An 11,422-nucleotide genomic window follows, 5' to 3' on the forward strand; every position below is an offset into this window, starting at 1 on the left:
CCCCCCCCCCCCCCCCCCCCCCCCCCCCCCCCCACCCCCACCCGAACTGAATCGCTCCATCAATGGCAGCCGCCCCCTTCGGTAACCGAGGGGACCCCCGAGGTCCCCAGGAATTCCCTCCAGAAATCCCCACCTCCTTCCAACATCTCCCAGCGGGCTTTGCAGCCCCCTGCGGCGAACGTCCCTCCTGATGTGTCTCGGGGGGCAGATTCTGTTTGACAGTCGCTCCTCGGGAGAACGTCGACAAATGTGAGGTTATCCGTTTTGGTGGGAACAACAGCGAAAGGGATTATTATTTAAATGATAAAATATTAAAACATGCCGCTGTGCAGAGAGACCTGGGTGTGCTAGTGCATGAGTCACAACAAGTTGGTGCAACAGGTGAAAATAGAACATAGAACAGTACAGCACAGAACAGGCCCTTCGGCCCTCAATGTTGTGCCGAGCCATGATCACCCTACTCAAACCCACGTATCCACCCTATACCCGTAACCCAACAAGCCCCCCCTTAACCTTACTTTTATTAGGACACTACGGGCAATTTAGCATGGCCAATCCACCTAACCCGCACATCTTTGGACTGTGGGAGGAAACCGGAGCACCCGGAGGAAACCCACGCACACAGGGGGAGGACGTGCAGACTCCACACAGACAGTGACCCAGCCGGGAATCGAACCTGGGACCCTGGAGCTGTGAAGCATTTATGCTAACCACCATGCTACCCTGCTGCCCTAAATTAAGAAGGCAAATGGAATTTTGTCCTTCATTGCTAGAGGGATGGAGTTTAAGACTAGGGAGGTTATGTTGCAATTGTATAAGGTGTTAGTGCGGCCACACCTGGAGTATTGTGTTCAGTTTTGGTCTCCTCACCTGAGAAAGGACGTACTGGCACTGGAGGGTTTGCAGAGGAGATTCACTAGGTTAATCCCAGAGTTGAAGGGGTTGGATTACGAGGAGAGGTTGAGTAGACTGGGACTGTACTCGTTGGAATTTAGAAGGATGAGGGGGGATCTTATGGAAACATATAAAATTATGAAGGGAATAGATAGGATAGATGCGGGCAGGTTGTTTCCACTGGCGGGTGACAGCAGAACTAGGGGGACATAGCCTCAAAATAAGGGGAAGTAGATTTAGGACTGAGTTTAGGAGGAACTTCTTCACCCAAAGGGTTGTCAATCTATGGAATTCCTTGCCCAGTGAAGCAGTAGAGGCTCCTTCATTAAATGTTTTTAAGGTAAAGATAGATAGTTTGTTGAGGAATAAAGGGATTAAGGGTTATGGTGTTCGGGCCGGGAAAGTGGAGCTGAGTCCACACAAGATCAGCCATGATCCCATTGAATGGCGGAGCAGGCTCGAGGGGCCAGATGGCCGACTCCTGCTCCTAGTTCTTATGTTCTTATGTCGAACGATTCACGGTGGCGGAGACGCCTACCCGAAAGCGAGCTGTCGTCGGCCGTCCTGGAGGGCGAGAGATCTGGGAAAGCAGATACGGGCTTGACCTGAAGTACGTTCTCTTTTGACAGGGTGTTCCCAAACCAGGAGCACGTGCCCGCACTTCAGGAGTTCAAGGCTGCTGAAGAAACAAATGAAGGTCCTTCTGGACTCGGTGGGTAGCTCGGTGCTCCTTATTGGTCATTCGTATGTCCATTCAGCCCCTCCAACGCTTCACCGCAGGCTGAGAGGCCCTGTCTCCTCCTGGTTCATGTTATAAATGATGTGTTTATAAAACCCTGGGTAGGCCTCAATCCTGGGGCCTACGAATTCATATGGTGATATGAAGGCACAGATTCGGAGCAGGAGGAGGCCATTCAGCCCCTCGAGCCTACTCTGCCATTCAATAAGATCACGGCGACCCATATTAACCTTTCACCCCCCACCCTCAACCTCAAATGTAGTCAACTATCGCAGAATCGTGACGGCGCAAGAGGAGGCTATCACGTTCATCGTCATTAAGTACCGGCTCTCCAAACGAGCAATGTGATCTAATGCTGTTCCCCTGCCTTTTCCCCGTAACTCTCTACACACTGCCTCGGTCAAACCGTCCTCTCCCACACTCCCAGGCAGCACATCCCAGGCCTCAACCATTCGCTGGGGGAAAAGGTTTTCCCTCACATCACATTTGCTTCTTTTGCAAATCGCTTTAAATCTCTGCCCCCTCCCGCTCTCGATCCTGTTACGAGGGGGGAACAGTTTCTCCCGATCTACTCTGTCCAGCCCCCCTCGTGATTTTGATCATCTCTATCAAATCTCCTCCGTCTTCTCTCCGAAGGGAACGTTCCCGACCTCTCCCAATCTATCGTCATCACTGAAGTTTCTCATCCCCGGAACCATTCTTGTGAATCTCTCCTGCTCTCTCTCCAATGTGTTCCCATCCTTCCTATAGTGTGGCTCCAGAACGGTGCACAATATCCCAGCTGAGGCCTAACTAGTGCCTGGTATAAGTTCAGTGTAACTTCCTCGCTCTTGTACTCTACGGCCCAATTAATAAATCCCAGAATACTCTCTGCTTTATTCGCTGCTCTCTCCGCCTGTCCTGCCCCCTTCAATGATCTCTGCACCTGTACACCCAGGTCCCTCTGCACCTGTACACCCAGATCCCTCTGCACCTGTACACCCAGGTCCCTCTGCACCTGTACACCCAGGTCCCTCTGCTCCTGTACACCCAGATCCCTCTGCACCTGTACACCCAGATCCCTCTGCACCTGTACACCCAGGTCCCTCTGCACCTGTACACCCAGATCCCTCTGCACCTGTACACCCAGATCCCTCTGCACCTGTACACCCAGGTCTCTCTGCACCTGTACACCCAGATCCCTCTGCACCTGTACACCCAGATCCCTCTGCACCTGTACACCTAGATCCATTTGCACCTGTACACCCAGGTCCCTCTGCACCTGTACACCCAGATCCCTCTGCACCTGTACACCCAGATCCCTCTGCTCCTGTACACCCAGGTCCCTCTGCGCCTGTACACCCAGATCCCTCTGCACCTGTATACCCAGATCCCTCTGCTCCTGTACACCCAGGTGCCTCTGCGCCTGTACACCCAGATCCCTCTGCACCTGTACACCCAGATCCCTCTGCACCTGTACACCCAGATCCCTCTGCACCTGTACACCCAGATCCCTCTGCACCTGTACACCCAGATCCCTCTGCACCTGTACACCCAGATCCCTCTGCACCTGTACACCCAGATCCCTCTGCACCTGTACACCCAGGTCCCTCTGCTCCTGGACACCCAGGTCCCTCTGCACCTGTACACCCAGATCCCTCTGCACCTGTACACCCAGGTCCCTCTGCACCTGTACACCCAGGTCCCTCTGCACCTGTACACCCAGGTCCCTCTGACCCTGTACACCCAGATCCCTCTGCACCTGTACACCCAGATCCCTCTGCACCTGTACACCCAGGTCCCTCTGCACCTGTACACCCAGATCCCTCTGCACCTGTACACCCAGGTCCCTCTGCACCTGTACACCCAGATCCCTCTGCACCTGTACACCCAGGTCCCTCTGCACCTGTACACCCAGGTCCCTCTGCTCCTGTACACCCAGATCCCTCTGCACCTGTTACCCTTTGAGAATTTTACCCTTTATTTTATATCGTCTCTCCAAGTCCTTCCTACCAAAATGCATCACCTCACACTTCACCACCTTAAACTTCATCTGCCGCCTCTCTGCCCACTTGTCCCTCTCCTTCTGAAGTGCTACACTCTCCTCCTCACAGTTCAAGTTTTGTATCTCCCACAAACTTTAAAATTGTTCCCTGCACCCCAAGATCTGGATCATTAATATATATCATATATATATATACACACAAGGGCCTCAACACCGACCCCTGGGAAACCCCACTACAAATCTCCCTCCAACCCGAAAAATATCCATCGACCATTACTCGCTGCTTCCTATTATTCAGTCAGTTTTGTATCCATGTTTCTATTGCCCCTGAAAACTCCTCAAGCCCCCGACAACCTGTCTTGTTTCTACCATGCCCAAAGACCTACTCCATCGCTGTCAACTAACTTGGTTCCTGACGCATTTTCAGGTCATGAACACAGAACTGCAAGGCATCCTGTTACAATCCTCCTTACCTGTGCTCTCTGACTTTTGACCCCCAGGTCAGCCAGCATCCCCCGCCCCCCCTTCCCCCGCCCCCCCTCCCCAATGCAGTCCAGAGTTTACCGTATTGCATGTAATACTGGAGATCGCGAACACAATCCCCCTATTATAGTGACACCACTCTCCGGGAACGCTGCGCTCCTTCACTGCTGGCCATCTCGCGCATCCCCCCCCCCCCCGCGATTCCCACGGCTCGATGGTTGGCGGCTTTGCCTTTTTCTGCCTGACCCCAAGCTCTGGTAACCCTCTCCCTAACCTCTCCGCCTCCTTCTCTCCTTCTAGAATTGATTGGCATTTTTCAGCCAATCCCCCAACCTGCATTTTCCTGGGAGGAACCGTGCACCCGGAGGAAACCAGCAGTCCGAGGTTTGCAACCCACACGACATGCCCCAGTCAATCGCTTGGGATCTGGAGCTCTGTCTTCCCCCCACTCCCCAGCTTTCGTCATCCCCTTCCGTGACGCTGTGAAGCGCCTTCGGGAATGTTTGACCGCGTGAGAGGAGAGGGGAGGGGAGGGGGGGGCTATACAAATGCAAGTTGTTATTGCAAGGGCGCAGCTCGAATCGGCGACGTCCTTTTCACGGCCAAGAGGCTCATTACGGGCTTGTCTCTGCCACAGGGAGTCCACAAGCTGAGTTGCCCCAAGTGCGGGCAGAGCTGGGCCTGGCAGGAGGTGCGCAGCCAGCTGCTGTTCTCAGACTCCGAACGGAGATGCTACGAGGAGAAGGTCTCGCGACTGGCGAAGGGCGACGCTGAGTTTCACAGGAAGGTAAAACACCGTAAGAACTTGGCTATGGTTTTCTTTGAGGAGGGGGGGGGGGCGGTCATCCGGGCTCGAAGCGGGTCAGATTGCGTGCTGTAGGATGGGAGCGACCCTCCACAGTCCAATGCAGAGGACTTCTGAACCCTGGCCCATAACAAATTGGGGGCTCGTGGGGTAAAAGTCTATCTTTCGTGTTTGGGTTGGCTCAGTGAACTTACAGAGAGTGAGGGGTGAGCATATTTGTGTTTGCTTTTCAGGTGATGTATTCCAGTTTAAGTAGGGAGTGGGTTGTGGACATTGGCTCTCTCAGAGACTTGAGATGTTTTGGGGGGGGTGGAGAGGGCCACACGCAGTACCTTGGTGACGTTTAAGGGGCATCTTGACAAAGGATGGGACTAGAGGGATACAAAGAAGAGCAAAGAAAAATACAGCACAGGAATAGGCCCTTCAGCCCTTCAAGCCCGTGCCAGCCATGCTGCCCGACTAAACTACAATCTTCTACACTTCCTGGGTCCGTATCCCTCTATTCCCATCCTATTCATGTATTTGTCAAGATGCCCCTTAAATGTCACTATCGTCCCTGCTTCCACCACCTCCTCCGGCAGAGAGTTCCAGGCACCCACTACCCTCTGTGTAAAAAACCTCCCTCGTACATCTCCTCTAAACCTTGCCCCTCGCACCTTAAACCTATGCCCCCTAGTAATTGACCCCTCTACCCTGGGGAAAAGCCTCTGACGGTCCACTCTGTCTCTGCCCCTCATAATTTTGTAGACCTCTATCAGGTCGCCCCTCAACCTCCGTCGTTCCAGTGATAACAAACCGAGTTTATTCAACCTCTCCTCGTAGCTAATGCCCTCCATACCGGGCAACATCCTGGTAAATCTCTTCTGCACCCTCTCTAAAGCCTCCACATCCTTCTGGTAGTGTGGCGACCAGAATTGAACACTATACTCCAAGTGTGGCCTAACTAAGGTTCTGTGCAGCTGCAACATGACTTGCCAATTCTTATACTCAATGCCCCGGCCAATGAAGGCAAGCATGCCGTATGCCTTCTTGACTACCTTCTCCACCTGTGTTGCCCCTTTCAGTGACCTGTGGACCTGTACCCCTAGATCGCTCTGACTGTCAATACTCTTGAGGGTTCTACCATTCACTGTATATTCCCTACCTGCATTAGACCTTCCAAAATGCCGTCCTTACTCTGGTCTGGCTTACACGTGACTCCAGGCCCCACACGCAGCAATGTAGGATAATGGACCCCAATCACGTCCGAAAATAGCTTACAGTTACCCCTCAAAAAATACCACTGAAGGCAGTGAATACAATACCCTTAACTGCTATCTTTATTCCCAATTAAACAGCAAGAAAATAGACCATCTCGGTTCTCAATCCACCCTAAATGCCAATGGCACAGAGTAAAACTTTGCAACATTATTCTTTGAGAAAGACATCTCTTGACACTCCAGTCCAAACCCCCGCAAAAAACTCTGGCTGGATGTCTTCAAAAGCTGTTTTCAACTGGCTAGTTTCATCTCTTCCCCCTTGTCCTCAGACAAGTCTGCACCGCTCTAAAGACCGCCAATCTCTTTTGAACTGAAGTGCAGAGAGCAAAAGACTGACTGGCGGTCCCAGGTTCATCCGGAACAGAAAAATGCCTTTTCAACCAAAAAAAAAATACTTAGCTCCGCCCTGCAACGGCATCATCTCGCCAAAGCTGAAAACGATTGAACTCCACAGGGAATCCCTCAATCAAACCAAGGTTGTATTAGCCCACGTTTTTTTACGACGGTGGAGGCAGCACGGTGGCGCAGTGGGTTAGCCCTGCTGCCTCACGGCGCCGAGGACCCGGGTTCAATCCCGGCTCTGGGTCACTGTCCGTGTGGAGTTTGCACATTCTCCCCGTGTTTGCGTGGGTTTCGCCCCCACAACCCAACGATGTGCAGGGTCGGTGGATTGGCCATGCTAAATTGCCCCTTAATTGGAAAAAATGAATTGGGTGCTCTAAATTTATTTTTTAAGAAGTTTTTTACGACGGTTAATCGCACCTCAGGCACCCAAAACCTTTGTCATCTTTCGAACCAAGAGTTCGAAAAAAACATGACTTCAGCAGTCAAACACACGTCGACCAAGGTTTTTAAACCTTACTCCACCAAACACATAATGCATCTGAAATCCTACATTCATCAAAAATTCTGGGCCCAGCCTGCGACGGCCATATCCAATGAACAAGTAAATAAAAATGGAATTGACAACACGAGAGCAGGACATAAGAACTAGGAGCAGGAGTCGGCCATCTGGCCCCTCGAGCCTGCTCCGCCATTCAATGGGATCATGGCTGATCTTTTGTGGACTCAGCTCCACTTTCCGGCCCGAACACCATAACCCTTAATCCCTTTATTCTTCAAAAGACTATCTATCTTTACCTTAAAAACATTTAATGAAGGAACCTCAACTGCTTCACTGGGCAAGGAATTCCATAGATTCACAACCCTTTGGGTGAAGAAGTTCTTCCTAAACTCAGTCCTAAATCTACTTCCCCTTATTTTGAGGCTATGTCCCCTAGTTCTGCTGTCACCCGCCAGTGGAAACAACCTGCCCGCATCTATCCTATCTATTCCCTTCATAATTTTATATGTTTCTATAAGATCCCCCCCCCCCCCCCCATCCTTCTAAATTCCAACGAGTACCGTCCCAGTCTACTCAACCTCTCCTCATAATCATAAGAACATAAGAACATAAGAACTAGGAGCAGGAGTAGGCCATCTGGCCCCTCGAGCCTGCTCCGCCATTCAATGAGATCATGGCTGATCTTTTGTGGACTCAGCTCCACTTTCCGGCCCGAACACCATAACCCTTAATCCCTTTATTCTTCAAAAAACTATCTATCTTTACCTTAAAAACATGTAATGAAGGAGCCTCAACTGCTTCACTGGGCAAGGAATTCCATAGATTCACAACCCTTTGGGTGAAGAAGTTCCTCCTAAACTCAGTTCTAAATCTACTTCCCCTTATTTTGAGGCTATGCCCCCTAGTTCTGCTGTCACCCGCCAGTGGAAACAACCTGCCCGCATCTATCCTATCTATTCCCTTCATAATTTTAAATGTTTCTATAAGATCCCCCCTCATCCTTCTAAATTCCAACGAGTACAGTCCCAGTCTACGCAACCTCTCCTCATAATCCAACCCCTTCAGCTCTGGGATTAACCTAGTGAATCTCCTCTGCACACCCTCCAGCGCCAGTACGTCCTTTCTCAAGTAAGGAGACCAAAACTGAACACAATACTCCAGGTGTGGCCGCACTAACACCTTATACAATTGCAACATAACCTCCCTAGTCTTAAACTCCATCCCTCTAGCAATGAAGGACAAAATTCCATTTGCCTTCTTAATCACCTGTTGCACTTGTAAACCAACCTTCTGTGACTCATGCACTAGCACACCCAAGTCTCTCTGAACAGCGGCATGCTTTAATATTTTATCGTTTAAATAATAATCCCGTTTGCTGTTATTCCTACCAAAATGGATAACCTCACATTTGTCAACATTGTATTCCATCTGCCAGACTCGAGCCCATTCACTTAACCTATCCAAATCCCTCTGCAGACTTCCAGTATCCTCTGCACTTTTCGCTTTACCACTCATCTTAGTGTCATCTGCAAACTTGGACACATTGCCCTTGGTCCCCAACTCCAAATCATCAATGTAAATTGTGAACAATTGTGGGCCCAACACGGATCCCTGAGGGACACCACTAGCTACTGATTGCCAACCAGAGAAACACCCATTTATCCCAACTCTTTGCTTTCTATTAATTAACCAATCCTCTATCCATGCTACTACTTTACCCTTAATGCCATGCATCTTTATCTTATGCAGCAACCTTTTGTGTGGCACCTTGTCAAAGGCTTTCTGGAAATCCAGATATACCACATCCATCGGCTCCCCGTTATCTACTGCACTGGTAATGTCCTCAAAAAATTCCACTAAATTAGTTAGGCACGACCTGCCTTTTACGAACCCATGCTGCGTCTGCCCAATGGGACAATTTCTATCCAGATGCCTCGCAATTTCTTCCTTGATGATAGATTCAATCCAACCCCTTCAGCTCTGGGATTAACCTAGTGAATCTCCTCTGCACACCCTCCAGCGCCAGTACGTCCTTTCTCAAGTAAGGAGACCAAAACTGAACACAATACTCCAGGTGTGGCCTCACTAACACCTTATACAATTGCAACATAACCTCCCTAGTCTTAAACTCCATCCCTCTAGCAATGAAGGACAAAATTCCATTTGCCTTCTTAATCACCTGTTGCACTTGTAAACCAACCTTCTGTGACTCATGCACTAGCACACCCAAGTCTCTCTGCACAGCAGCATGCTTTAATATTTTATCGTTTAAATAATAATCCCGTTTGCTGTTATTCCTACCAAAATGGATAACCTCACATTGAACCTCCAAAGTCCGTGCTGGTAAATCCCACTCCTCACAAGCCTCCCCGTACTCCCTCTCCTCTTCGTCTTACCCCATCAACACATCCTTTCCATCCCTTCTCCATCTTTACCTAGCATCCCTGGAAATGTATTTCCCCCCCCCCTCACCAGTCTGCCGGGTACGGGCTGGTTTAGCACAGTGGGCTAAACAGCTGGCTTGTAATGCAGAACCAGGCCAGCAGCACGGGTTCAATTCCCGCACCGGGCTCCCCGAACAGGCGCCGGGACGTGGCGACTAGGGGCTTTTCACAGTAACTTCATTGAAGCCCACCTGTGACAATAATTATTATTACTATAATGAAGGTTCTCTCCTGAAATTTCCCACAGGGTTTGTTGGGGGCTCGCTGTCTCATTTATGCCCCCCCCCCCCCCCCCCCCCCCCCCACCCTCCAGCCCAATTTGGAAACACCGTCTCTACATCAACACCAGCAAACTCCTCTGGGGTGAGAAAAATCTCAGTTAAACCCGCTCCCTGGTCACCCTCTTAGCCCGGCAATGTTCAAGTCTTGGTATCGTTCCAGTGAATCTTTTGCGCGTCTTTTCCAGGCGCCTCTTTCTAACGAGGAGGCCAGATTGGTGCACAGTGCCCCCGAATGCGAGTTGTTTTTATTTTTTACAAATTCATTCACTGGCCGGGCCCAGCGTTGATGGCCCATCCTTAATTGCCCCTTGAGAAGGTGGTGGGGGAGCCGCCTTCTTGAGCCGTGGCAGTCCCTGAGGTGTAGGTACACCCACTGTGCTGTTAGGGAGGGAGTTCCAGGATTTCGCCCCAGCGACAGTGAAGGAACGGCCGATATGTTTCCCAGTCGGGGTGGTGAGTGACTGGGAGGGGAACCTCCAGGTGGGTGGGGTTCCCAGGTATCTGCTGCCCTTGTCCTTCTAGATGGTAGAGGCCGTGGGTTTGGAAGGTGCTGCCTCGGGAGCCTTGGTGAGTTGCTGCAGTGGTTTAGCTCACTGAGCTAAATCGCTGGCTTTTAAAGCAGACCAAGGCAGGCCAGCAGCACGGTTCGATTCCCGTACCAGCCTCCCCGAACAGGCGCCGGAATGTGGCGACTAGGGGCTTTTCACAGTAACTTCATTGAAGCCTACTCGTGACAATAAGCCATTTTCATTTCATCTTGTAGACGGTACACACGGCTGCCACTGTGCGTCGAATGGTGAATGGGGAAGGTTGGGGATGGGGTGCCAATCAAGCGGGGCTGCTTTGCCCTGGGTGGCGTCGAGCTTCCTGGGCACGGGTTTGGGAGGTGCTATCGGAGGGGGCTCGGTGAGCTGCTATGTTGCGGGCGAAGCGGGGGGGGAGGGGATCGGCTACTAAATGCGCTGTTGGCATTCCTACCCACAGTGCCCAGGGTGCGGTCTCCTGGTGCAGAGATTGGACGCGGAGGACTACTGCGGGGAGTGCCCAGCCTGCTGTGGGAACGGAGGGAAGACCTATCAGTTCTGCTGGAGCTGCACGAGGGAATGGCGTGGAGAATCGCCGCAGGGGGCCGGCTGCAAGAGGGAGACCTGCAGCATGGTGGCGCTGTTGCTCTCCTGCCCTTCGATAAACAACCCGTTGGTGACCGTCAATGGGTGCCCAGTGGTCCGAGCTTGCCCTGATTGCAGAACACTGATTGCCCACGCGGGGGGCTGCAAGTACGTTACTTGCAGGAACTGTTCCAACTGCTTCTGTTACCGTTGCTTAGAGACGTACACCGCGTGCTATGGAGCCAAACCCCAGTGGTACCATGTGGCATCCTGCGCTAAACCCATGGCGCCCAGGCAAGCCTTTCTTTCCAGTTAGAAAGGCCCTGGATCGGCCGTGACCATAGACAATGTTGGAGCCTCTTTCTTATGTTCTTACCCCCTCCTGCCCCACAACCCTCTGAGATCTCTGCACTCCTCCAATTCCGGCCAGTTGAGCAGTTCAGGTTTCTATCGCCGACCGCCCAACATATCAATCTCCCGGGGGTTACCATTGACCAGAATCTGAACTGAACCCAGCCATATAAATACTGCGGCTACCAGGGCAGGTCAGAGGCTGGGAATCCTGCGGAGAGTAACTCAC

General features: G+C 51.5%; 2 protein-coding genes across 2 annotated transcripts in view; both read left to right on the top strand.

Moving 5' to 3' along the window:
- Nucleotides 1-1,577, top strand: part of LOC119958298 (vigilin-like) — a 71,920-nt gene extending 70,343 nt beyond the window's left edge. The window contains exon 15 of the mRNA XM_038786732.1: nucleotides 1,540-1,577. Within this exon, the coding sequence (XP_038642660.1) occupies nucleotides 1,540-1,577 (38 nt within the window). The remainder of the gene's footprint in view (nucleotides 1-1,539) is intronic.
- Nucleotides 1,351-11,422, top strand: LOC119958451 (E3 ubiquitin-protein ligase RNF19B-like). The gene is made up of 3 exons (XM_038786991.1): nucleotides 1,351-1,606; nucleotides 4,738-4,887; nucleotides 10,718-11,422. Exons 1-3 carry the CDS (start codon nucleotides 1,586-1,588, stop codon nucleotides 11,156-11,158), a joined length of 612 nt encoding a protein of 203 aa, XP_038642919.1. The 5' UTR covers nucleotides 1,351-1,585; the 3' UTR covers nucleotides 11,159-11,422.

The sequence above is a fragment of the Scyliorhinus canicula genome, chromosome 29 (genome assembly GCF_902713615.1).
Source record: "Scyliorhinus canicula chromosome 29, sScyCan1.1, whole genome shotgun sequence".
Lineage (NCBI taxonomy): Eukaryota > Metazoa > Chordata > Chondrichthyes > Carcharhiniformes > Scyliorhinidae > Scyliorhinus > Scyliorhinus canicula.

What these genes read in the sequence shown, in the direction of transcription:
- LOC119958451 (XM_038786991.1), top strand. Translation starts at nt 1,586, where the DNA reads ATGAAGGTCCTTCTGGACTCG. An exon ending in TGAAGGTCCTTCTGGACTCG is followed by an intron (nt 1,607 to 4,737) that starts GTGGGTAGCTCG and finishes TCTCTGCCACAG; the next exon opens with GGAGTCCACAAGCTGAGTTG. An exon ending in ACGCTGAGTTTCACAGGAAG is followed by an intron (nt 4,888 to 10,717) that starts GTAAAACACCGT and finishes TCCTACCCACAG; the next exon opens with TGCCCAGGGTGCGGTCTCCT.